The 27,776-nt window shown below is 37.1% G+C and overlaps 1 protein-coding gene across 1 annotated transcript; it reads left to right on the top strand.

Moving 5' to 3' along the window:
- Positions 1-27,145, top strand: LOC108440878. The gene is made up of 18 exons (XM_017720050.1): positions 1-59; positions 146-207; positions 846-993; positions 1,094-1,198; positions 2,223-2,315; positions 2,884-2,940; positions 3,118-3,201; positions 3,910-4,002; positions 5,631-5,726; positions 6,518-6,610; positions 13,127-13,222; positions 15,378-15,479; positions 17,172-17,321; positions 17,960-18,061; positions 18,148-18,231; positions 23,914-24,000; positions 26,373-26,441; positions 26,741-27,145. Exons 2-18 carry the CDS (start codon positions 159-161, stop codon positions 26,820-26,822), a joined length of 1,590 nt encoding a protein of 529 aa, XP_017575539.1. The 5' UTR covers positions 1-59; positions 146-158; the 3' UTR covers positions 26,823-27,145.
- The last annotated feature ends 631 nt before the right edge of the window (positions 27,146-27,776 follow it).

Here is a 27,776-nt window from a genome sequence, read left to right as displayed (position 1 = left end):
CTGACCGAGAGTAGAGTCCACATTGATCACGTACATGATCAACAACACATTCAGATCTGGTATACTTTGACTATTGAACATAATTATAATGTTTAAAGTCTAGCTTTTTATAAAATGTTTTGGTTTATGTTTATTCTCTTCTAAGCAGTTATTTCAGGATGGGTAAACTTGTGGCTGTTGTGTGCCTCGCTCTACTTCTCTCTTGTGGTGAGTTACAATGATTTTACTTTGATGTTACACATCAGAGCTGCTATAGTTAATTCCAGAAAAGTTTTACAGTAGCACATATCAGAGGCTATGTTTACACCATAATCTTTTCACAGTACATGTACACAGTACATTAAAATAATAAATCTTCATAAATATTTAGATAGATTATAGAAGAGTGTGAATGAGAAACTAGCTAGTCAAATATAGTTCATGAAACATGCAGGTGGACATTCAAATTCCTGTTGTTCCCATTGAAAAGAACTTTAGTTGAATAGGGAAATGAAGCTAGTAGGTGTTGTTTATTTTGTGGAATATAATTGTTAAACTGCTGTTCTTTAAAATCGGATGAGACACACAAGATCAACCGCAAATGCACGGCTACTTGTATTTGTCATTATAAATGTGAATTACACTTTCAGTCTAACAATGTGTGTAAACTAGAACCATATGAGGAGTTAAACATGGGTCAGTGATAGGATTTCTGTGAACGTTAACCATAGAAACCCCTACAGAAATTCTTTGTAATTGACATATTTTACTTATAAGGCTTAATTATTAAGTACTTTAAATTTCTTAATTAAATGTTTTATAATATTATGTAAGTTAATGATGCATTTTTACGTTGTTTTTTGAAGGAGGGCAGAGTTTTACGATGTCAGAGAAAGATTATGAAAGTGCTGAAAAAATGTTGGAATTCGGGGCCCAAGTGTTTTTGAACTGGCTGGACAAAGTGAGAGATGTAACTGAAAGAATGGTGAGAGAAAACCAGCTGAGAACAACCAGGTAAAAAGCAAACAGTTGACAATTTTTTGTTAAACTGCATGAATTAAAGCAGGATATTAATGATTAACCATTCCATTGATTTTTTTTTTTTTTTTTACAGAATTGCAATCCAAGGTCACTGGAATTCTTTCAAAGAGACAGCAAACAGAATCAGTGTAGAGGAAAGAGGTAAAGGAGTGCAGGATGATATGATTGTAGCAGCACGGTGAGTCCAACCTAATGAATTTAGATAAAGAGGGACATGAAAAAAATGCCTAAAGTGTTGCAACTCAAACTTAAAGACGATGATAAATAATTCATTGCAATTAATAAAATGATAAAATTGTTTAATAGTACAGTTTTTCACTTTTTCAGTGTAGCTCAAAGTACTGAATATGAGCTCTGCGATGCACTGTGCTCCTTTCTGGCTGTTCTCAATGGCTGTCAACAACAGTTCCAGGGATACTCACTCATTACAGACTTTAGACAGTTTAGTTCTGTTAAATGCTCTGTTGGACTGACCTCGCCGCCCCAACCTCCCAGTTCCATTCACAAAATGTAAAAAGAGTCATATGTTACTTATGACATGAGTTCACAAACTCTGCTAAAGGAACCATGGTGACGTTTTACTTGAACCATGCTATATAACATTGACATAACACCATCTTAAACATGTCATAGAAGATAACGTATGCTATCATCATGACGTGAGTTGTCATGACAGATTCTGTTCAGTAATATAACAGTGTCATGTTGCTAACACAGGTTATTATCATGATAGATAATGAAATGCAACTGGTGCATTTTACTTTTGAAAAGTAGAATTGAATGCATCCATAATTCTATTCTACATTTAGTTCTAGTAGAATAGAATTATACTAGCATATTGCCACTGTTGCAGTAAAATAATTTGAAAACATCAGCTGCCCTTTGCACTCCATCCATCCATCCATCCATTTTCTAAGCCGCTTCTCCGTCAGGGTCACGGGGGTGTGCTGGAGCCTATCCCAGCAGTCGTCGGGTGGAAGGCAGGATACACCCTGGACAGGTCGCCAGTCCATCGCAGGGCTGCCCTTTGCACTGTGTCAAACATTTCATGAAAGACTTGGAATAAAATCATACCATTAACTTCTATTAAAAGTTAAAGTTTTTTTATTTATACTGTAAAAATGGTTATTTTTACAGTGATAAAACTCAGTTTAGTGTATATCAGAGAGTGATGTTTCATGATGGATGTTTCTAATTCACAGTACTATCCGAAGACTGCTTCTGTTCTACAAAGATGACCTACAAAAGATGATCCGTTCTCTAGCAACACAGAAGGGCGTTCAACATTATCTACCGTAAGATCTCTTCCTCATTGTTCAGTTAATCTGAAATCTGAAACATTATTTTACTTCAGCTAATTATCAGTTTATATTAGGGCTGTCAAATGATTGAAATATTTAATTGTGATTTTGTAATTTGCTCAAACTTTTTTATTTCAAAATTTTCCATGAGGTGAACACAGTTTAATATCATTATTTAAAAGAAACGACAACTTGTGCTTAAAAGCAAAAGAACAGAGAACTTTTCTCACAATTTTAAGTTCATCGCCACTGTTTGTCAGTGGTGCAGAGGCTGTGGGGCTGGTCATTAAGTGGAAACATTAAGCACCACTATGAAACAGAACAATCAAATGAAACTTAACCTACAGACAAAATCCAGTTCTGATGTAGACTGGAAGTTCAGAATCCACTATTTTGATGTCTATTTTTTATTGCTGATAATCTACAAGTGTGAAATATGTTATATGTAATTGTATCATGCATTTTTACTGGTGACAACTGCAAATTCTAAGGGCTAACATTTTTTAAATGAAAGTGTATTTGAAAGCAGGATTATAACCACAGTCCTTCATATCTTTAACAGAGCTGTGAACATGTTAGAAGGGGTCATTCAAAAAGAACAATGGAATGAGGTCTGGGGGTAAGTATTTTGCTCCTCTTACAGTTGATTTCTTCTTGTGTTAAATTCCAAAGAAACACATCTTGCCTTGAATTGTTCTGCCAATGTCATATCCTTATAAGTGAGTGTCACTGGTAATAACCTCTGCAAATAGCAACAGTGCTAACAGTGCTTTTTAAACTCCTTTATTTCTCACAGAGCTGTGGAGTCACACTACTTACCTGGAGCTCCATCAGTCAGAAATGATCCATTTGAGTTTCTCTGTTACCTTCTGTCCACCAGGTAAGAATGCATGATCTACCTTACTTTTTCCTCCTTACATCTTTGAGAAGTATTTCCCACAGAATGATTGTAATCTGTGATAACAGATTTGTTCAAGATAGTACATCTATCACCTGTTGCTGGTTATCAAATAACTTATATTGTCTTGATATGAGCAGCTACGGTCAGCTTTAACACACTTTCTCTTGCATGAATGAAAGATTTTACAGAAGAAGAAACATTAAAACATGAGTATAGAGAGCAAAGTTCAGAACAAGCTATGAAATCATTTGATAATGACTTCATATCAGGATTAGAGATTTATATTAAATATACAGCAGTTTATTAGAATATACAGTATTATTGCTGGCTGCCTCAACAGTGAATGAAACTGTAACATTAATAGACTTAGTTCTATGTTCTAATGGAGTTTATTTAAGATTTGTGGTTGGTGGTGCCCTGCCTCGGAATGGTGGACTGGTATGAAATGCCTCAAAGTTGTAATACATTTGGACAGCTCATCTTGTTTTAGCTGGCACATTGGCATAATTCACAATAAATAAATGGTAATATTATTGCACATTTCAAATTTCATGGAGAAAAGTGATGCTTTTTTAAAATAAAATTACGAATATGGTGAATTTCTCTGCATGTGGGAGTACTTAAGATGCTAAAAAATGATTGATGTAATTTGATATATTAACATTTATCTTTCTTTGTTTCCAACAGCACTGTGGAAACATTCATAGTGAACATTCTTAAAAATGGAGCAGATGTGATTTCACAAATTAGACATATTGATTTTCAAAAACTACAAGAAAGGTAAGACTAGTATTCAAATTGTAAAGATCATAACTTTATCAATCATAACATTGTTTTACTATCAAACTAATAGCTTCAGTTCTTCTAATTCAGTGGTTTCTAACCTTGGTCCTGGAGCCACCCGTGTCCTGCACATTTAATTTTTTTCTCTGTTCTCAACACACCTGATCCAACAAATCAGCCCCTTATTTGACATGGGTGTTTTAGAACAGGCAAATTGTAAAATGTGTAGGACGGGGTTCTCCAGATAACCTGTGCCCTATATTGAATATGAGTGTATTGGCTGAAAGCAAAGCATGTTTTTATATATTTATATTACTGTGAATAAGAATTCAAAGAAAGCAATGACGACAGATGGTGCCAGGAAAAGGAACCAGTGCCGATACCAAAATACAAGGATCCACAATGGGATGTATAGCAGCCCAGTCTGCATGGGATTCAGCTGCGGGTGATGGGCTGCCATTCATGATGAGATGTGATGGGAGTAGAAACAGCGTCTGAGTGGGAAACAGAGGATGGCCATCATCAGCTTAGTTATGGGACAGAAAGCAGGGATAGACATGAGAGTCAGTATAGAAGTGGAGAGACGTGTTTGGAGTTATTTATGATAGATGATGTCATGAAAACGAGTAGGTGCTGGAAGATAGTCTTGGAAAACTGTTATGAAGAAATGAGATTGCTGGTTATCTGTAGTCAAAAGATGTCATTTGGGAAAGTGAAATGAGCAGGCAAGACTAAGGACTGATTGTAGGGGAATGGAATCAGGAGAACAGATTGGACATGTCCTGTTATCCTCATCTTTAGAGAAGGTAACATGAAAAGGTTGAGAAGGGAGGAGGAAGTGGTAGCTTGTGTAGACCAGATACTGATGTATCTAGTTCTACCTAAAGATGACCTTGTGGTAGTTCTTTCAGAAGTGAAATCTGAAAACAAATATCGAGATCTGAATCTAGTAATAATTTCGTCTACCTTTCCTCCTCTCAGTTGTTCTTAGTTGTCTCCAAATGTTGCACAGGACATATGACAGCAAAGCAGCAGGTGGAGAAGATCTTGCTTTTCAAAGTGTATTCAAAGACAGCAGAGAAGGATAATAGAAGAGGAGAGTGCATACAGAGAGGTTATTCATGGATGTGATGAAGGGCAGTAGGATCTAGAAGATAATGTGGAGCATTGTGGATGGGGGACACCCGTCAGGTGGTGGGACTGCTTAATGGCAGTAGTTGTAGAATGTCATTAGGGGAAAAAGGAGAAAAACATAGTCATTCCATAGGGGGAGAAGGAGGTGTGGAGTGGAGGTTGGGGTAATGACACAGTACCCAGAGAGGAAAAATGTGAAACAAAGAAAATAGTGATCTGAGAAGTAGAGAGGGGACTGTGAACAACTCTAGAGTGCAGGTTCAGTATGTTTTTGCTCTGAGCACTGAATGAGACATTTAGGACAGGATTATAAAATAACAGCGTGAGTCGGCTGAGTGGTTGCAGGTTATCTGGTAGAAGGTTGAAGTCTTGGAGTAGAGGACCAGGAGGCTATCCAGTTTGTCTTTTGAAGTTCTCTAGTGTTTAGTAGGTTTAGTAGGGAGGGTCTCTCATATGGTGTAATATGACAACAAATATTCTTTTTGTTTAAGGTTAAATTCTGTTGTGGATGAAGTCAGAGAGAAGGCCACTGAATTTGAGTCTGTGGAGAGACAGAAAGAGAAAGATGAATTACTTGTATCAGTAAGGTGAGCAGCATTTGTCAGGATCATATTCACTTGAGTGTAATGATGAATGAATCATTTAAAATTACAATTTTGATATTTACTGATGTATCAGCAAGTATCACTAATGATTTCCCACCTAATTTTCAACTCGGCTCTTTCTTACTGTGGTGGGCAGGGTGGCTAAATTTTCGCATAATGATTATGAATGAGGTTCATACATTTATACTCTTACTGAGGGCTTGTAAAAGATTGATGAAATAACTTATTTCAGCAGGAAACAAAATGCAGATCACATGAGAATACGCGGTCTTTCCCTTTTAATGTTGGCCATATAATACAGATTCTGTCAATACTGGTATTTCATTTGTAATTCTCTTTTTTTGTAAGACTTGTGTAAAAATTATTTGGATACTAAAAATGCAACTGAAATCCCTTCCCACATTTTTGAGATGTAATTTGATTAATTAGAATAAGATATTTGACAGTGACCAGATCAATTAATCATTATTCATCTAAACTATGAGGGTCATACATGCTATTGACTGATCAGTTAGGAAGACTAACAGCCGAGAAGACAATGTTGAGACGGTGCAAAATACATAATAACAAAAGTAAATCATGATAATAGAGCAATGCTGTCCATATTTTTAAAATCATTGTATTATAGACTACTGACTTATGTTCAGAGTGTGCTGTTTTTATATAATCACATACGGAATGCTGACAAATGAAACCTGTCAAACGCTGGTCTGGTGTGTTAAAATGCTTTAGACACAGAGACCAAATTCTAACATTTATTTCTTTTTTCATAGTGTTGCTGCCAGAGTCTGTTCTTATTATTGGGATAAATTTCTGGAATATACAGAATCTCCTGAATTTTCCCAGAAAGTCAAACAGGCAGAAGAGTAAGTCTAATTGTACTATAGTTCATTTCCTCTGAGGAAAGGCCAATGGCAATAAACTCAAATCTATTATTATATATTATTTTTTAAATCCTCAACTATTTAGAATATAGTCCCCAACCCTGATCTTGGAGTGCCACCTGCCTTGCACATTATTAACCCCTGTGCTAAAACATCCACTTCAACCTGGGAATGGCTGGCTAATTAACTTTGTTTGATCAGGTGGGTTGGGGGCAGGGTAAACTTCGGAACCAGGGTTGGAAAGCACTGGCTTAAAAGAATCCATGTTTTTTTTAGCACAATATTTGAAGCATCAGAAAATTTATTAATCTGGAATTGCCATTAGCTGACCGTTCTTAGTGTCAGTCATACATCTTTGTCAATAAGAGCTGTGGCACATGAAAACATTGCAGAGGTAAATGGAAGAATGCATTCTACTTCTTCTTCTTTCGGCTGCTCCCTTTAGGGGTTGCCACAGCGGATCATCTGCCTCTATCTTGCCCTATCCACTGCCTCCTCTACTTTTACACCAAGCATCTCCATGTCCACCTTCACTACATCCATAAACCTTCTCTGAGGTCTACCTCTTCTCCTTCTACCCGGCAGCTCCATCTCCAACATTCTTTGACCAATATATCCACTATTCCTCCTCCAAACCATCTCAACCTGGCCTCTCTGGCTTTATCTCCAAACTGCTTCACCTTCACTGTCCCTCTGATTTGCTCATTTCTAATCTTGTCCATCCTTGTCACTCCCAAGGAAAATCTCAGCAACTTCATTTCCACCACCTCCAGCTCAGCCTCCTGTCTTTTAGACAGAGCCACAGTCTCTAAACCATACACCATAGCAGGACGCACTACTGTCTTGTAAACCTTCCCTTTCACTCTTGCTGCTATCCTTCTGTCACACATCAGCCCTGAGAACCGTCCATCCTGCCTGCACCCTCTTCTTCACCTCTTTTCTACACTGTCCATTGCTCTGGATGGTTGACCCAAGATATTTGAAGTCATCCACCTTTACGACCTCTACTCCTTGCATCTTCACCTTTCCCCCTGCCTCCCTCTCATTCACACACATGTATTCCGTCTTGTCTCTACTGACCTTTATTCCTCTCCTCTCCAGTGCAAACCTCCACCTCTCCAGATTCTCTTCCACCTGCTCTCTATTCTCACCACAGATTACAATGTCATCTGCAAACATCATGGTCCATGGAGCCTCCTGCCTGACCTCATCTGTCAACCTTTCCATCACCATTGCAAACAAGAAGGGGCTCAAAGCTGATCCCTGATGTAACCCTACCTTCACCTTGAAACCATTTGTCACTCCAACTGCACACCTCACCACTGTCTCATTATCCTCATACATGTCCTGCACCACCCTAACATAATTTTCAGCTACACCTGACTTCCTCATACAGTACCACAGTTCCTCTCTTGGCACCCTATCATATGCCTTCTCTAGATCCACAAAGACACAATGTAGCTCCTTCTGACCTTCTCTGTACTTACATTACATTACATTAGATTACATTTAGCAGACGCTTTTATCCAAAGCGACTTACAAATAATGAGGTACATAGAACAAACATAGTCAGGCCTTAAAGGAGGCCAAAGGGTAATAGCGCGGTAGAGAAGGGAAGGAGGGCAAGAAGGAGATGAGGTTGGTAGTGGTTAGATTGCAAGAGGCGATTAGAGTAAGTGCTCCCTGAAGAGCTCTGTCTTCAGGAGTTTCTTAAAAATAGCGAGGGACGCCCCTGCTCATAGAGCTGGGTGTCGTCAGCATAGCAATGGTATGAGAAGCCATGTGAGCGGATAACCCAGCCTAGAGAGGTGGTGTAAATAGAAAAGAGAAGGGGTCCCAGTACCGATCCCTGGGGAACCCCAGTGGATAGCGAGTGGGCTGAGGAGAGCTCTCCATGCCACAACACCTTGAATGAGCACCCAGTGAGGTACGATCTGAACCATAGTAGCGCATTGTCTGAGATACCCATGTTTGATAGAGTAGATAGGAGAAATTCATGATTGACTGTGTCAAAAGCGGCTGAGAGGTCCAGCAGAATGAGTACTGAGGACTGTCCTGCAGCTCTGGCAGATTTTAGTGCCTCAATCACAGATAAAAGAGCCGTTTCAGTGGAGTGCCCTTTTTTCAAACCTGATTGATTTGGGTCCAGGAGGTCATTCTGGGAGAGGAAACCAGAGACCTGACTGTAGACTGCTCTTTCTATAGTTTTGGAAAGAAAGGGTAGTAGTGAGACTGGCCTGTAGTTATCAACCTGGGCAGGGTTGCAAGAAGGCTTTTTAAGCAATGGTGTGACTTGGGCTTGTTTAAAGACAGTTGGAAACACACCAGTAGTTATGGTGGCATTGATGGTGTGTGTGACAGCCGGGATGATAGCAGGTGCAATGGTTTGTAATAGGTTGGTAGGAATCGGATCAAGTGGACATGTAGTAGGACGGCTACATGTTACAAGAGTCAGTGCCTCGCTCTCAGTGAGAGGAGTAAACGAGGAGAAGATGGCACCTTTGGTCGAGAGATATGGAGGAGCAGAGCATGTACTAGGACCGCTACACGTTGCATCAGTGAACTGGCTGCTTATGGCCGCCACTTTTCCAGTGAAAAAAGAGGCAAGGGCTTCGGCTGTAAGGCAGGTAGCCGGAGGTGGAGGTGGAGGATTGAGCAACGTATTAAACGTTGCAAATAGTTTCCAGGAGTCAGAGTAGAGTACTTCTCTACCAACGCTCTCAATGCAAAAATTTCATCAGTGGTACTCTTTCTGGGCATGAAACCAAACTGCTGCTCACTGATCTGAACCTCTCGCCTTAGCCTTGCTTCAACAACTCTTTCCCATACCTTCATGGTGTGGCTCATCAACTTTATACCGCTGTAGTTACTGCAGCTCTGCACATCACCCTTGTTCTTAAAAATGGGTACCAATACACAGCTTCTCCACTCATCAGGCATCCTCTCACTCTCCAGGATTTTGTTAAACAACCTGGTTAAGAAGTCCACTGCCTTCTCTCCTAAACATCTCCATACCTTCACAGGTATGGTCATCTGGACCAACTGCCTTTCCATTCTTCATCCTTTTTAAAGCTGCCCTCACTTCCACCTTACTAATTCTCTGCACTTCCTGATCCCCTACCCCCCCCCCCCCCCCGTTGTCCTCCTCTCTCTCTCGTTTTCCTCATTCATTAGTTCTTCAAAGTACTCCTTCCATCTACTCAACACTCTCTGTTCACTCATTAGTACATTTCACTCTCTATGCTTTATCAGCCTAACCTGCTGTACATCCTTTCCAGCTCTATCTCTCTGTTTAGCCAAGCAATAAAAGTCGTTTACTCCTTCTTTACTGTCCAGCCTCTCATACAGCTCATCATAGGCCTGAGCCTTTGCCTTTGCCACCATTCTTTTCGCTATGCGACTAGCCTCACAGTACTCCTGCCTACTTCCTTCATCTCTCTGGTTATCCCACTTTTTCTTAGCTGCCTTCTTCTTCTGAATACTCTCCTGGACTTCCTCATTCCACCACCAACTTTCCTTGTCTTCTTTCCTCTGACCAGACGAAACACCCAACACATTTTTGCCAGTTTCTCTCACCACCTTAGCTGTAGTTTCCCAGTCCTCAGGTAGCTCCTCACTGCCCCCAAGGGCCTGTTGCAATTTTTCCCTGAACTGCCTGCAACCATCCTCCTTCTTCAGCTTCCACCATATAATCTTTGGCTCTGTCTTCACTCTCTTCCTCTTCTTTGTTTCTAATCTCATTCTACAGACAACCACCTTATGCTGCCTTGCTACATGTTCCCCTGGTACCATTTTACAATCTCCAATCTCCTTTAGGTGGCATCTCCTGCTAAGGATATAATCCACCTGTGTGCACCTCCCTCCACTCTTGTATGTCACCCTGTGTTCTTCCCTCTTCTGAAAATACGTGTTCACTACAGCCATTTCCATTCTCTTTGCAAAATCTACAACAAGTTGACCTTGCACATTTCTGTCTTTCACACCATACACACCCAGCACCTCTTCATCCCCTCTGTTCCCTTCACCAACATGTCCATTGAAGTCTTTACCAATCACTAATCTCTCCTCTTTAGGGATGCCATCTACCACTTCATCCATCTTACTCCAAAATTCCTCTTTCTCCTCTAACTGACAACCAACCTATGGTGCATATGAACTGACCACATTCAAAATTACACCATCAACCTCCAACTTCAGGCTCATGATCCTGTCTGACACTCTCTTTACATCCAGAACACTTTTCACAAGCTGTTCCTTCAGGATTATCCCTACTCCATTTCTCTTCCTCTCTACACCATGATAGAACAGTTTGAATCCACCTCCAATGTTCCTGGCCTTGCTTCCTTTCCATCTGGTCTCCTGGACACACAGAATATCTACCTTCCTTCTCTCCATTATGTCTGCACGCTCTCTGCCTTTACCAGTCATTGTCCCTATGTTCAGAGTCCCTACTCTAACCTCCACACTCCTGCCTTTCCTTCTCTCTCACTGCCTTCTAACCCGCCTTCCTCCTGTCCTCTTTGATGGTCTTCGACCTACAGTAGTCCAATTTCCACCGGCATCCTGCTGGTCAACAGCACCGGAGGTGGTCGTTGTTAACCCGGGCCTCGACCGATTCGGTATGGCAATCATATTTGTGATCCTCATGATAGTTTTGGCACAAGTTTTACGCCGGATGCCCTTCCTGACGCAACCCTCACCATTTATCTGGGCTTGGGACCGACACCAGAAGTACACAAAGTACACCCCTAATGGCTGGTTTGGAAGAATGCATTCTACTATCCAAAAAATTCTAGAAGAAAATGTGACCGTCAAGAAAAAGCGATCCAAACCAGACCTTAATATCCACCACTAACTTCACACTCCGTTGATTTCACAACATTAAATATCTGTGAGTAGACATACAACTAAATTCCAAATTCCAAAAATGTTGGGATGCTGTGTAAAATGTAAATAAATGTAAGTAAAAACAGAATGTAATGAGTCGCAAATGTCATATACCCATATTTTATTACATTTAGAACTTGATGGCAGCAACGCATCTCAAAAAAGTTGGGACAGGGCCATGTCCATTGTGCCATAGTGTAGCATCCCCTTTTCTTTTAACAAAAAGTCTGTAAATGTCTGGCAAGTGAGGAGACCAGCTGCTGGAGTTTGGGAAGAGGAACGTTGTCCCTTTCTTGTCTGTTGTAGGATTCTAGCTGCTTAACAGTCCTGGGTCTTCACTGCCAGTTTTTTCATTTCATGATGCGCCAATTATTTTCTATTGGTGAAAGGTCTTGACAGCAGGCAGGCCAGTTCAGCACCCAGACTCTTCTGTGAAGCTATGCTGTTGATGGATGCAGTGTATAGTTTAGCATTGTCTTGCTGAAATATGCAAGGCCTTCCCTGAAAGAGACACAGTCTGGATGGGAGCATATGTTGTTCTAATACCTGTACATATTGTTCAGCATTGATAGTGCCTTTGCAGATGTGTAAGCTGCCCATGCCATAGGCACTAATACACCCCATACCATCAGAGATGCAGGCTTTTGAACTGCACTGATGACAAGCTGGATGGTCCCTCTCCTCTTGAGTCTGCAAGACAAGGTGTCTGTGGGTTCCAAAAAGAATTTCAAGCTTTGATTCATCTGACCACAGAACAGTTTTCCATTTTGCCTCAGCCCATTTTAAACGAGCTTGGGCCCAGAGAAGACAGCAGAGTTTCTGGATCATGTTGACAGCTGTAACTTGCATTTATGGGTTGCATGGCGAAATGTGTTAACAGAGAAATATTTCTGGGAGTGTTCCTGAGCCCATGCAGTGATTTCCAGTTCAGAATCATGTATGTTTTAATGCAGTGCTGCCTGAAGGCCTTAAGATCACGAGCATCCAATATTGACCATCAGCACCAATATTGACCATTGTACTTTGCATACAGGGATTTCTCCAAATTCTCTGAATCTTTTAAAGATATAATGTATTGCAGATGGAGGGATGTCCAAAGTCTTCACAGTTTTACATTGAGGAACAATTTTCTGAAATTGTTCCACAATTTTCACATGCAGCAAAGCCCATCTTTAAAACGGTCTAAAACACTCTTTTTATACAAAGTCACGTGAGTTAGTTGCAAATTGCTCCTGCAGCTGTTTTTGCACCACTTACTTTTCTAGCCTTTTGTTGCATTTAACTCTAAATGAGTTAACATTTTTAATTGAAATGGTAAAATGTCTCCCTTTCAACAGCTGACGTGTTGTTTTATTTGTTAATAAAATATGGGTCTATGAGATTAGCAAGTGCGTTCTGTTTTTATTTACATTTATATACATTTTGCGCAGCATCCAAACTTTTTTGGAAGTGAGGTTGTATATCTAATAATATATTTAATATTGATTAATATAATGATCAATGATCTAGACACACTAATAATAAGAGATTGTGTGCTTATGCAAAAATGAATCTGCATATAATTTAACATTTGGGAAAAAATAATAATAACATTTTGTTTTCTTCTCACAGTGCATTAAATCACAGCAGGTTCTGGGAAAAAATGAATAAAATGGTAGAACTCATCCGACCAGTAGTTGAAGCAGATTTGACGACAGAGGCTTTTTGGTAAGGATTTCTCATATATAATGTATATAATTTGTGTTTTCTCCCTGATAAATACAATTGTTGAAAAAAAAATCAGGTGTCAGTTAACTCAAGGTACATTTCAAATGGATGGTTAATTAATCCATTAAATAGTGAATGAGCCAATAATCCAATCCCCATTAAGATTTTTGTAATTTTTAAACTGCTTAATTACTGTAGCAAGATCATGTTGTAGGCAGCTTTACATTACATATCAACTGATTCTCAGACCCTTCATGAGATGAATTGGTGTGTTGGGATTAAGGAACATTCTTTTATGTGAAAACTTTTCAGATGAACATGTTAGCATAATGCTTTCAGATAAACGTTAACAGTTAGCCCATAAGACTTCTTAAAAGATTATCTAATCAGAAGATCTATGCATTTCTACCTTCACCACAAGCATTTTAAAGGTTTTTTAAATCAGGAAACATGGATAAGTATAAAAAATGCCAACTATGCTCTCTGTAAGACCATAAAAGCACCCAAATGTGAATATAGGGCTAAAGTGGAGTCACAGCTCAACACCACCAACACAAGAACCCTGTGGGAGGGTTAAACACAGTAACAGACTTTAAGAGGGAAACTCGTTCTGTGAATAACATTAGTGCTGCGCTTCCAGATGAGCTCAATGCTTTTTATGCCCCTTTCGAGGCAAATCACACTGCGCAGGCGGAAAGAGTCCCCACCCCCGCTACCACTGAGTCAGCACTCCCCTCTGTCTCCATGGCTCTGTGCTCTCAAAGCCTGTGCACATCAGCTAGCAGGAGTGTTTACAGACATTTTAACCTCTCTTACTCTCAATTGTTCCCACATGCTTCAAACTGGCCACCATTGTGCCAGTTCCAAAGTCAGCCAGGATTAATACTCTAAATGACTGGTGCCCGGTTGCTCTGACCTCCATCATAAGCAAGTGCTTTGAGAAGCTGGTCAGAGACTTCATCTGTTCCTCATTACCTGCCACTCTGCACCCACTGCAGTTTGCTTATAGACAGAATAGATCCACTGATGACTCAATAGCCTTGACTCTACACGCTGCCCTCTCCCATCTGGACAAAAAGAACACATATGTGAGAATGCTGTTTGTGGACTACAGCTCAGCATTCAACACCATCATGCCCTCAAGGCTCAACATTAAGCTTCGGGATCATGTCCTGAACAGTTCCCTGTGCAGCTGAATCCTGAACTTCCTAGGTGGTAAGGATGGGCAATACCATCTCCTCCTCACTGACCCTTAACACCGGAGCACCTCAGGGCTATGTGCTCAGCCCGCCCTTGTACTCCCTGTACACCCCGACTGCTCAGCCAGACACAGCTCCAAAATCATCATCAAATTTGCAGATGACACCATGATTGTTGCAACATATCAGAGCAGAGAAACACATTGCTTTCCAGGCATTTATAATAACACACTATGTAATAATGCAGAATGACTCAACAGTAATGGACACTGCTTGAAGAGAAAAGATGCACAATGGTCTTTCATCTGGGCAAACTCTTCAAAAAGTTGTCTCTCAAAGTCCACTTATCCATTAATCAATTCAAGTGATGCCATAGCAAGGGCAAGTTTTAGCTACACTAGCAATTAGCCACGTTTTTCAGGTTTTATCCTTTGAAGACTTAATGATGTTGAAATCCTCTGATCGGTGGTCCAAAATGTTTAATGTGTAATTTCTGCTGTAATGGCAGGGCATCTAATCTAACCTTATAACATTTTCGACTTGACTCATTATATTGCTTTGCTATTATGAGTGGCTAACACAAATGATGAGGAACAATGGCTAGCTGTGGAGGAAAGCCCATACTGTAAACAACAATATATGTGTGTGTGTGTGTATATATATATATATATATATATATATATATATATATATCATATCATATATCATATATATATATCATATCATATATATATACACACACACACACACACACACACACACACACACACACACACACAGCCAATTTGTGTGTATGTATTTTAGCTGTTACACTGAATTATTCATCATGTCTTGCACTGCTGCACAGTGACATCTGATGGGGCAATTATTCATTAATACTCAGTATTTTTTGTTTGAAATGTATATGTTTTAAAATGATTTAAATGCTCTTCCATAATGTAGTGTTTTCTTGTCAGGTTATATTTGGATTATTTTAACCAAGTCTTTATAGTTGCCCTGGAAATAGCCTTTCGAACGGTCCAGTATATTGATCATGGGAGGGCACGGAAAAATGAAAGGTAAGAGCAGTTTTGTAGAGCTTTAGTCTAGAGTTTCTAGAGAGAGTGGTATGGTTTCACTTCCAACTGTAACCCACTTCACTCATCTAATCAAGCACGTTTATAGTCAGTTATTAGTACAGAATACAAGTACTGGGAATAAGTACTAAATACATATAAGATGGTGCATTCAGTTTCTGACTACTGTGATTATTACATTGAACAGGTGGGGTTGATTTAAAATTTGTTAAAATTAGCAGGAAAGCAGATCTTCAGGAGCAGGATTGGTGAACACTAACAAACAGTTTTAAATAGTCTTGGTCTTGGGGTAAGTTAAAATTTTGAGACCAGTCAGCTGAGATGCCTTTGTCTGAGGTGACTGAAACATTATTGAGTATCAACAAAATCTTTACAAAGAAGAAAACGTTAATTTCTCTACATGTTTAAAATCTGTTCACTGCTGGTTCAGGATTTAATTGATTCTTTCCATGATGGCTAAACTTAATGTTATTTGTTGACTTCATTGAGTACCACATCTCAGTCTCATTTTCATCCTTTGCATCTCAATGAATCTGGTCTCTGTGTAAAATTAGGGGGCATCTAGAGAGGAGAACATAAAGCTAGCTATGTAGATAACACAGATCACTAGCCATCAAATAGCTGTTTAAACAGGTGTTAGCAACAGCTGGCTAGTTTTTCTTAAACTGACCAAATAAAAATGAAAAACTACTTTTGAGTCAGTCTGGGACCCCCATCTTCTGGTTTTCCTTGGCCATTGGTCCTTTGGTGCAATGAGTGATTTGAAAGTATGCTGTTTGTTTGGGTCACATCATGCATTATCAGTGTTTTGATTGGTTGTTTCATGTTCCACAAAGATACTGTTGTTGTGACAGAGTTTCAAGCAAGTTGCAGGACACCTTACATTTTGCATCTCAAATGCAATTTAATTTCATGTCTGTGTCAAGCAACAAAAGTTGCATGAGGTAAAAAAAAAAGGTCAAACAAGTGCGATGAACTCAAAGTTAAGAATATTGTGAGCTGTTTATCAAAGCATCGCTCCACAGTTTCAGTTTCCTTTCCCAAACACTTCAGCCAAGTGAGCTAACGTTATTCCTCCTAATAAACAGACACACATTCAGCTCTGTCTCCTAATTATTCACTACCATCTCTGTAATATTTTATCTGATGAATTTTCATCATAGGTGTATAGACATAGAGACATAGAGATCATGTCTCTAGTGTCTGAGGTTTTTAAAACACTGTTAGAAAAAAAACTCATTGTTATTATGCTACTTATAGTGAATTATGCTGCCTGTTACTGAATAAAGCAATATTAACAAATGGTTAAAACTGAGGTTAAGGCACTTCTGGGATTGTCTTTAAGTCAGGACAGTATTTAGGAAATCTTGTCTGGTTAGGATGTTTCTGTAATAGTGTTTTCTTAACTGGAGGTAGAGTAAGATAATGAACTTATGAACTGTTGGTCTGTAATAGATTCTGTCCTAAATTCAGTCCTAACTAAAGTTGTCATGGCGACTAAGCAGATAATATTTAAGACTTGAGACATTTCTGCAATATCTTCTGCCCCTGAATCTTAAGTGTTGATTGAACAACTGTAGGAGAGAATGTTTGAGGATTTTTCAAGTTATTAAGGCAGCTTGTAGCTTACACTGCATACACTAACCATAAATATCCATCTCCTAATATTTTCAGGGCCTTAAACAATGTAGCTCTTCTTGTGTTTACTCCCATTTGGGTAAAACTGGATGAAATGGATGCGGTTCCTGTGATTGAAACTCTGTACTATAGAGCTTCGAATATATGCCTTGCTGTTGTAGGAGAGGAAGAGCTTGAGACTTTCAAGTAAGTGCAACAAGAATTGATTTTCACTGTACGACCTAAATGAATGAATATCATACGTTAGGTGATTTTCACATGGAGCTGCACCTTTATTTCATTATGTACAATTATATTATTTTTATTATATATTATTAATATAATTATATTTCAGTTAATTTTCTGGTTTAAAAACATTTAAAAGAAACACTTCCTACTAGTAATTCAGCTCTAATCGAGTTATACTGAAAGTTGATTGTCCTCTTCTGCTCCTTTATCTAGAATATTCTCTATACTTATCTAAATAATATGGTTTTATATATATATATATATATATATATATATATAATATTTTCAATTATGTATTTATAAAAGCATTTTAAAAACACAGAAGTTAAAAGCAATAAAATATTTTAAAAATATGTTTATGGTGTAGATAATTTTTTGCACAAATGGATCTCTATTCTGCGAGTGAAGAGAGTAAAAATAATGATGGCAAAATAATGGCAAGTTTAGCAAAAGAGAAAATTGCTAAGAGTGCAGAAATCTGTCTGTTGTAGTTCTTTTTCAGTGGCTTTGGTTGTTGGCAGTGTTAAGTTAGTTTTAGTTTATTTATCTCATGACACTTCAAACACAAATTCCTGGTCTTTTTCATTGTCTCACAGAGGTGAAGTCATGGAACGCTGGAAACCTTTCAAGGAAGAGGCTTCCCGAGTCATACTGGAAGAGAGAGCGAAAACAGCAGTGTTCCTGCTTCCAGAAGTGAGGTATAAATGTAACATGACTACTGTGTATTTTTTCATTACCATAGATTAATCAACTTTATCATGGACTGAACTGTTTTTCTTACAAGGGCTTGTGCACGATTGTTTTCAAACTACTCAAAACAACTAATCAATGAAATTATTGATGACAGTGACAGACAAGAACTTGCAAAGTAAGTACTACAAACATTTTTCACAACTTTACATAATGCACAATAACAAATACACATTTACATTTTATGTCATTTTTGTTACATGTTGTTATTAATACCAATAACAATTTCTTCAGTAACAGAATAAAAAGCTACAGTTTGAAAATTACAGTATGGGAAAAAATCTCTCTCTCTCTCTCTCTCTCTCTCTCTCTCTCTCTCTCTCTCTCTCTCTGTGTATATAATATATATCTTCTGTCTTTGCTAGTTTGGCACATTTAAATGTTTCAGATATTCAGCAAATTTTATTATAAGATTAACAATGCAAGTAAACTCAAAATGCAGCTTTTAAAATATTTATTACATGTATTAAAGATAAGGATGTATTCAAAATCTATATAACCCATATGAAAAAATGTCCCACTAAACCTAACAATTGGTTGTGCCACCCTTGGCAGTAACAGCTAGAGGCAAATGATTACAATAACTTTCAATGAGTCTTTTGCATCATTGTGGAGGGATTCTGGCCCACTCCTTTTTGCAGAATAATTTTAGTTTGGCTACACTGGAGGGTTTTTCAAGCATGAACTGACTGTTTATGGTTCTAAGATGGGATTCAAGTCAGGACTAGACACCTCCAAAACTGTAATTGACTGTCCTTGACATTGTGTGAAAACTGATGATTGGACCAATAGAAATACTAAAAAATTGGAGTAAAAATTACCTTAAGTAATGAAAGCAAGCTGTGTATATATATATATATATATATATATATATATATATATATATATATGGTTTTAGACCACAGTAATTTATTAGTATGGTGTAGGGCCTCCTTTTGCGGCCAATACAGTGTCAATTCGTTTTGGGAATGTCATATACAAGTCCTGCATAGTGGTCAGAGGGATTTTAAGCCATTCTTCTTGCAGGATAGTGGCAAGGTCACTACGTGATGCTGGTGGAGGAACACGTTTCCTGACTCGCTCCTCCAAAACACCCCAAAGTGGCTCAATAATATTTAGATCTGGTGACTGTGCAGGCCATGGGAGATGTTCAACTTCACTTTCATGTTCATCAAACCAGGCTTTCACCTGTCTTGCTGTGTGTATTGGTGTATTGTCATCTTGGCAGTGACACGCCCATCTAACACATGTATTGGGCCAAGGGAATGCCATGATATGGCAGCCCAAACCATCACTGATCCTCCCCCATGATTCACTCTGGGCATGCAACAGTCTGGGTGGTACGCTTCTTTGGGGCTTCTCCACACCATAACTCTCCTGGATGTGGGGAAAACAGTAACGGTGGACTCATCAGAGAACAATACATGTTTCACATTGTCCACAGCCCAAGATTTGCGCTCCTTGCACCATTGAAACCAACATTTGGCATTGGCACGAGTGACCAAAGGTTTGGCTATAGCAGCCCGGCCGTGTATATTGACCCTCTTGATACATCAAAAAGACTTGCTGTCTTGGTCACAGATGCACCAGCAAGACGTGCACCAACAATTTGTCCTCTTTTGAACTGTGGTATGTCACCCATAATATTGTGTGCATTGCAATATTTTGAGCAAAACTGTGCTCTTACCCTGCAAATTGAACCTTCACACTCTGCTCTTACTGGTGCAATGTGCAGTTAATGAAGATTGGCCACCAGGCTGGTCCAATTTAGCCATGAAACCTCCCACACTATTATGACAGGTGTTTCAGTTTCACTGTCCAACCCCTGTATATATATAATGGCAAGCCAAACAGGAAATATTTAATGAACATTGATATATATGGAATGAACACTGATATATATGGAATGAAAACCGATATATATAAAATGAACGTTGATATATATAGAATGAACGTTGATATATATGGAATGAATACTGATATATATAGAATGAACAGTTATATACATATATGTAATTTTACCAGGGACACCCAAACTTTACATACCTATGTATATATAAAATACCCAACGAGTGTCAGTATGAGGTAATTTAATCATAAACTGCAGACTCTTTATATGGAATGGGACCTGCTTACCATTCCTATTTCCTTTTCCTGCTGAATGTATTTCCGGTTCCTGTGCTTTTTCTTTCTAAACTAGCTGTTGCTGTTAAAACTAGGTCTGTACGTCTCTTACCAATAATGTCATCTACTGATATTCAACAGTATAGTAAAGTTGATGAAATACATATTTGGCTAGCAGGGAGTTTTTACTTATGGTCTAAGTAGGTTAACCTTTTACACACTCACCTACAGCCATCGACCTGTGGCATAAAAGCCCTCTGAATTGTGGACATCACTTGTGACTCGCCCCATTCAATGTTAAATTCTACCGCAGATTTCACATGGCCATTATCAAACAACCAGGCCTTATTTGCTTGCCGTGGCACAAGGGTAATGGTGTTATCCGGAAGAAGCACAACCTCCTTTGTGAAAGTCTCAAGCTGAGGAGGTCCTTGAACCTGTCTATTTCTCAAAACATAAATTCAAAAATTAATTAATTTAAAAAATACTAATAAATAAATAAATCAAATAATTTGTTAAATAAATTACCTGTTACTGCAATACAAAACTTCAATACACTGGCATAGAAACTTACTTGCTATGTCATAAGATATCAAATTACTATTAAATTACATTTATATTAGAAAAAGCCAATTAGCCCTCAAACTTGGGTTGAGGCAAATAAAGAAATATGAAAAGGAGAGACAAACAATATTCACAAGAGAGACAACATGGGTCTCACAGAAACAGCCAAAAATATAAAAATGTCCTGCTCTCTTACAAATATACAACAAAATACACTGGTACTGGCACAAAGATTACACAAGTAATAGTATGAATGGTATGAACAGAAAATCACTTAGTAGTCCTACACTTACTTTTATCATGCGTTGTAGACTCTTTGACTACATTATTCCTTAGAAAATGTCTTCTATACTATGAGTTAATAAACCTTTTGTGCTATAAAAACGCTTCTCTGGCAGTGCCTTAACATTGGCACATAATGACAGTTACCAAGGACATATATGACCACAACGTCCATGAGAATATATATATCATATATATATAACATATATATCAATGTTCATTCTATATATATCAATGTTCATTCTATATATATCAGTGTTCAGTCCATATATATCAATGTTCATTCTATATATATCAATGTTCATTCCATATATATCAGTGTTCATTCCATATATATCAGTGTTCATTCCATATATATCAACGTTCATTCCATATATATCAGTGTTCATTCTATATATATCAATGTTCATTCTATATATATATCAGTGTTCAGTCCATATATATCAATGTTCATTCTATATATATCAATGTTCATTCCATATATATCAGTGTTCATTCCATATATATCAGTGTTCATTCCATATATATCAACGTTCATTCCATATATATCAGTGTTCATTCTATATATATCAATGTTCATTCCATATATATCAGTGTTCATTCCATATATATCAGTGTTCATTCCATATATATCAACGTTCATTCCATATATATCAGTGTTCATTCCATATATATCAGTGTTCAGTCCATATATATCAATGTTCATTCTATATATATCAATGTTCATTCCATATATATCAGTGTTCATTCCATATATATCAGTGTTCATTCCATATATATCAACGTTCATTCCATATATATCAGTGTTCATTCTATATATATCAATGTTCATTCCATATATATCAGTGTTCATTCCATATATATCAGTGTTCATTCTATATATATCAATGTTCATTCCATATATATCAGTGTTCATTCCATATATATCAACGTTCATTCTATATATATCAACGTTCATTCTATATATATCAACGTTCATTCCATATATATCAACATTCATTCCATATATATCAATGTTCATTCCATATATATCAATGTTCATTCTATATATATCAATGTTCATTCCATATATATCAGTGTTCATTCCATATATATCAATGTTCATTCCATATATATCAGTGTTCATTCTATATATATCAATGTTCATTCCATATATATCAGTGTTCATTCCATATATATCAGTGTTCATTCTATATATATCAATGTTCATTCCATATATATCAGTGTTCATTCCATATATATCAACGTTCATTCTATATATATCAACGTTCATTCCATATATATCAACATTCATTCCATATATATCAATGTTCATTCTATATATATCAACGTTCCTTCCATATATATCAATGTTTATTCCATATATATCAATGTTCACTCCATATATATCAATGTTCATTCTATATATATCAACGTTCATTCCATATATATCAATGTTCATTCCATATATATCAATGTTCATTCTATATATATCAATGTTCATTCCATATATATCAATGTTCATTCCATATATATCAACGTTCATTCCATATATATCAATGTTCATTCCATATATATCATTCATTCCATATATATCAATGTTCATTCTATATATATCAATGTTCATTCCATATATATCAGTGTTCATTCCATATATATCAGTGTTCAGTCCATATATATCAATGTTCATTCTATATATATCAATGTTCATTCCATATATATCAGTGTTCATTCCATATATATCAGTGTTCATTCCATATATATCAACGTTCATTCCATATATATCAGTGTTCATTCTATATATATCAATGTTCATTCCATATATATCAGTGTTCATTCCATATATATCAATGTTCATTCCATATATATCTCAATGTTCATTCTATATATATCAATGTTCATTCCATATATATCAGTGTTCATTCTATATATATCAATGTTCATTCCATATATATCAACATTCATTCCATATATATCAACGTTCATTCTATTTATATCAACATTCATTCCATATATATCAGTGTTCATTCCATATATATCAACGTTCATTCCATATATATCAGTGTTCATTCCATATATATCAACGTTCATTCCATATATATCAATGTTCATTAAATATTTCCTGTTTGGCTTGCCATAATATATATATATATATATATATATATATATGTATATGTATACACTCACTGGCCACTTTATTAGGTACACCTTGCTAGTAAAAGGTAGTAAAAACCCCCTTTTGTCTTCAGAACTGCCTTAATTCCTTTGTGGCACACTTTCAACAAAGTGCTGGAAACATTCCTCAGAGGTTTTGGTTGGTTATTTGAGTTACTGTTGCCTTTCGATCATCTTGAACCAGTCTGCCCATTCTCCTCTGACCTCTCACATCAACAAGGCATTTTCGTCCACACAACTGCCGCTCACTGGATATCTCCTCTTTTTCAGACCGTTCTCTGTAAACCCTAGAGATGGATGTGTGTGAAAATCATACATGAATATGTGTGTGTGAAATACATAAATATATGTATATGTAAAGCCTAATAATCTTTATTTATATAACATTCATGCTGGCAGCCCAAAGTGCTTTACAGACATGTGAAAAAGCTTAATGGTATAGAAGAAAACAAAACACAACTTTAAATATTCTGACATTTAATAATATTTTTTTCCACCAATTCCAGGTCAAGCAAATTTAATAAAAGTGGAAAATATTGAGTTTTATTTCACTTGCAATCTACTGCAGTACATCACAATGCACATTTCTGTACTGATCAAAAAATGCAAATAACCCAATTTTCTCAGGAGCGTCAATCACAAATGTCTCTCTTGCTTTGCTCTGTATGTTTCACAGGAACTTGGAACAAATGAGAAAGATTTGCACTGAAAAATTGCTGGCCAGTGGACTGATTACTCAGGAGAAACTGAAAGAATCTGAAAGGTGGGGAAAGAAAGAGACAATTATTGAGTAGATGTTCTAAATAATAGAACTGTTGTCAATTGAAAATGGTACAAAGACAAGCTGTGTAATATTTTTTCTAATTTTCCTCAAAAAAGCTGTTTTTTGAGGAAAACAAGAACGTTGTTCTTAAACTGTGGGACAGTTAGCTCATGCACTTAAGGCTTCACAGGAACTTGGAACAAATGAGAAAGATTTGCACTGAAAAATTGCTGGCCAGTGGACTGATTACTCAGGAGAAACTGAAAGAATCTGAAAGGTGGGGAAAGAAAGAGACAATTATTGAGTAGATGTTCTAAATAATAGAACTGTTGTCAATTGAAAATGGTACAAAGACAAGCTGTGTAATATTTTTTCTAATTTTCCTCAAAAAAGCTGTTTTTTTTTTTGTAAATATACACCTAATCGAAATTTGATGCCCACAACATGCCTGGACTGCAGACAAGCCAGTTTACCACCTGGGCTCACTGTGAGCCCACATTTTTTCTAACATGTGCTGAATGTGGCTTGGCATTGTCTTGCTGAAACAAGTATAAATGTCCCTGAAAAAGAAATTAACTGGATGGCATATGGTGTTGCTCTAAAATGTGTATGTACCTCTCAGCAATCATGGAGCCTTCACAGATCTTAAAGTTAATTGCGGCATTGGCACTAAGACACTCCCATACTATCATAGAGCATAGCTTTTTCCACAGTTTTTCTGCATTAGTCCACATCAGATCATTTTTAGCCCAGAGAAGTTGGCGGTATTTCTAGATTGTAACACTGCAGTAGAATTCAGACACGTGCAGATCGTAAGAAGAGAGTTTTAATCTCAAGTAAGGGAGCGAGCAAAACAGTAAACAGTCCATGGATCAAAACACAGGTCAGAGAACTCAGGCAACGGTATCCAGGTGGGTAAGACAAAAAGACGGAAGACAGATAATCCAATCAATGGTGAGAAAACACAGGATGACAGTCATAACAAAAACATTCAGTATTATCGGAAATGCAATACTTCGCATTTAACCATTGCTAAGCCCGGGCTTAAATAATCCATATTCCTAGTCATATGACTTATGACACAGGTGCCACATATTAAAACTCAGGTGAGTGAGAGTGCTTATAGGAGTGCAAGTCAAGTTCATTAGTCACATGATCTCCTGTAGATCGCTGAGAATTGGAGTCCAACGCAAGTGTGACATAGATATTGTTGATAGCTGGCTTTCACTTTGCATTTGGCTGACACTCTTATCCAGAGCGACTTACAATTTGATCATTTTTACACAAGTAGGCAAAGGAAGTGTTAGGAATCTTGCCCAATGACCCTTATTGGTATAGTGTAGGGTGCTTAGGCAGGTGGGGGATTGAACCCTAGTCTACAGCGTAGAAGGCAGAGGTGTTAACCACTACACTAACCAACCACCATGGTAGAGTCTTACTTTGCATTTGTAGATGCAGCGATGAACTGTGTTTACTGACAAGGTTTTTCCAGTATTCCAGTACATGTGTAGTTATACTTCTTACAGAAGCATGTTAGTTAATGCAGTGCCATCTGAGGGATTTAAAATAACATGTATCCAATATTGGTTTTTGGTCTTGCCCTTCATGCAGAGGGCATTTCTCTAGATTCTCTGTATGTTTTAATAATGTTATGGACTGTAGATGGTGAATCCCTAAATTCCTTGCAACTGTGCAGTAAGAAACGTTGTTCTTAAACTGTGGGACAATTAGCTCATGCACTTAAGGCTTGTGTGTGCATTTATGTACCGCAAACAGCCCTGAATGAAAAATTCATTTTTACCTCTCTTAGAATCCCTTAGAATTAAGCAGGCTCTTTTTGTTACTGTGTCTGTAAGGCTGATATGTTTAAATATGCTCTGTTCTGATTGTTTTGTGCCTCATTTGAAAAGCAGTTTAAGCTGAAACCTCCTTATAACTTCGGTGTAAATGGACGGAGCTAAATTGCTGTAGGTGTAAAAGAGGGTACATGTAAATATGTTGGTTTTCATGATATCACAAAAACTATGAACCCAAAATGGGCTGTTTTTGCAGCTTACTTTCCATAAATGGATGGCCTGGGGAGTGAAAAAGTTCTTTTTTTAATGATATGAGCCCTTTAAGGGAGTGAAGAACATGTGTTCTGAACCAGTTGATTAACTGCTCATTTCCTTTGACTTGACTTTATACCATGTTACAGCACAACACGCTCCATATATACTATCCTACTCTGTGATGCAGCCTTTTGCGATGTCTTATTGTACAAAGTCTATTAAAGGTGATATAAATTAGAAATGTTAAAATGTCATGATGTCCCTTCAGTGACAGTGTAGCTCTTTATATAACCTTTATTCTTTTTCTGTTTCACCCTATAGAGTGTTTGAAGAAGCATTTTTTGAGTTTTCGAATTTCATGGATGAACAAGGGATGCGTGACTCATTATGGTAGGTCGTTACACTTTATTTATTTGTTTGTTTGATTGTTTAGAGGCACAATATTAGTTTTTCTTATCTGGTACTGATGAAGAGACCTTGTATATGTCAGTATTGGCTGATATGTATTTTTCTTCTTTGATATCTACTTTAAAATTTGCTATTTTATTTGAGTATTTCATTTAAGTATTTAAAGCACACACATGCTCAGACTCTTTAAACCTACACATGACTACTCAACAGGATAATGTGCTATTAATTATAATAAACCAGATAATATGATACTAATTGCACTTTTTTGATTCTTATAGGACCTTGAATAAAGCTTCTCTGGTGCTCCTTAATTGGTTATATTCTTCTCTGCTTGACACCTGGAACTTCATATCTGTGTGAAATCTCACTCTGAAAGGCCAAAGTGCTTTTAGGCAGCAGTTGATAGTTGATTTCAACTGCACACTTTTGAAATGTATTGAATAAATAATAAAAATCATGCTTCTGTGTATCACTCTTTCAAATTTTGTTCACATTCTCATGTAGATCTGTCCCCGATAACTTCCTCTTTGAGCAACACACATACATATTACATTTTTAACATAATAAAAGAGAATTCTGTTGAAAAGAAGAAAATCAAAGCCTATTCACACCAACTACTTTACATGCCTAGTCCATTTTTTCTGAGTATGCTGTAAGAATAAAGAAATTTGATTCATTGAAAATTTGCAATAATCAATTTGTCATTTTCATATTAAGTACTTGTGCTAAAATGCATGTGCACTGAAAACAAATATTCAACAAAAAATGGCTATAAAGAAAATGGCTATAAACAGTCGCTATGTTGTACTTGCTTCATTCCCAGCTATGATTCATCAGATACTTTCTGCAACGTCAGCATTTTTGTAGTCGGTATATATATATATATATATTTTTTTTTTTTTTCCCTCATTTTAACATTTAATATGTTGTCTTTGTACTATTTTCAGTGAAATATAGGGTTTTGCACAACATTGCATTTTGTATAACATTGCAGTTATACATATTTGTACCTTTTCATTACCTAATATTTTAAAACAGAACAATAAAATAAATTAAAAAAAAAACTTTGGATGAGACATGGTGTGAGGAGTCAATACAATTTAAATATAATTTCAATGGATTATGGTAGAAATTATGTTCCTATGCTACATTCCAGAAACACTAACATTAGTATAAGTGCAATTAACCAATTAAAAATCTATTGTGATTTGATGTGTGTTATTTAAAGTTACCCTCCAATACCTACTTTAGCTGATCAAGTCTTCATTAAATTAAATCAGATACTACACTCTATTCATCTAACCTACATAATAA

The sequence above is a fragment of the Pygocentrus nattereri genome, chromosome 1, assembly GCF_015220715.1.
Source record: "Pygocentrus nattereri isolate fPygNat1 chromosome 1, fPygNat1.pri, whole genome shotgun sequence".
Lineage (NCBI taxonomy): Eukaryota > Metazoa > Chordata > Actinopteri > Characiformes > Serrasalmidae > Pygocentrus > Pygocentrus nattereri.
This window is presented reverse-complemented; position numbering and strand designations above follow the sequence as displayed.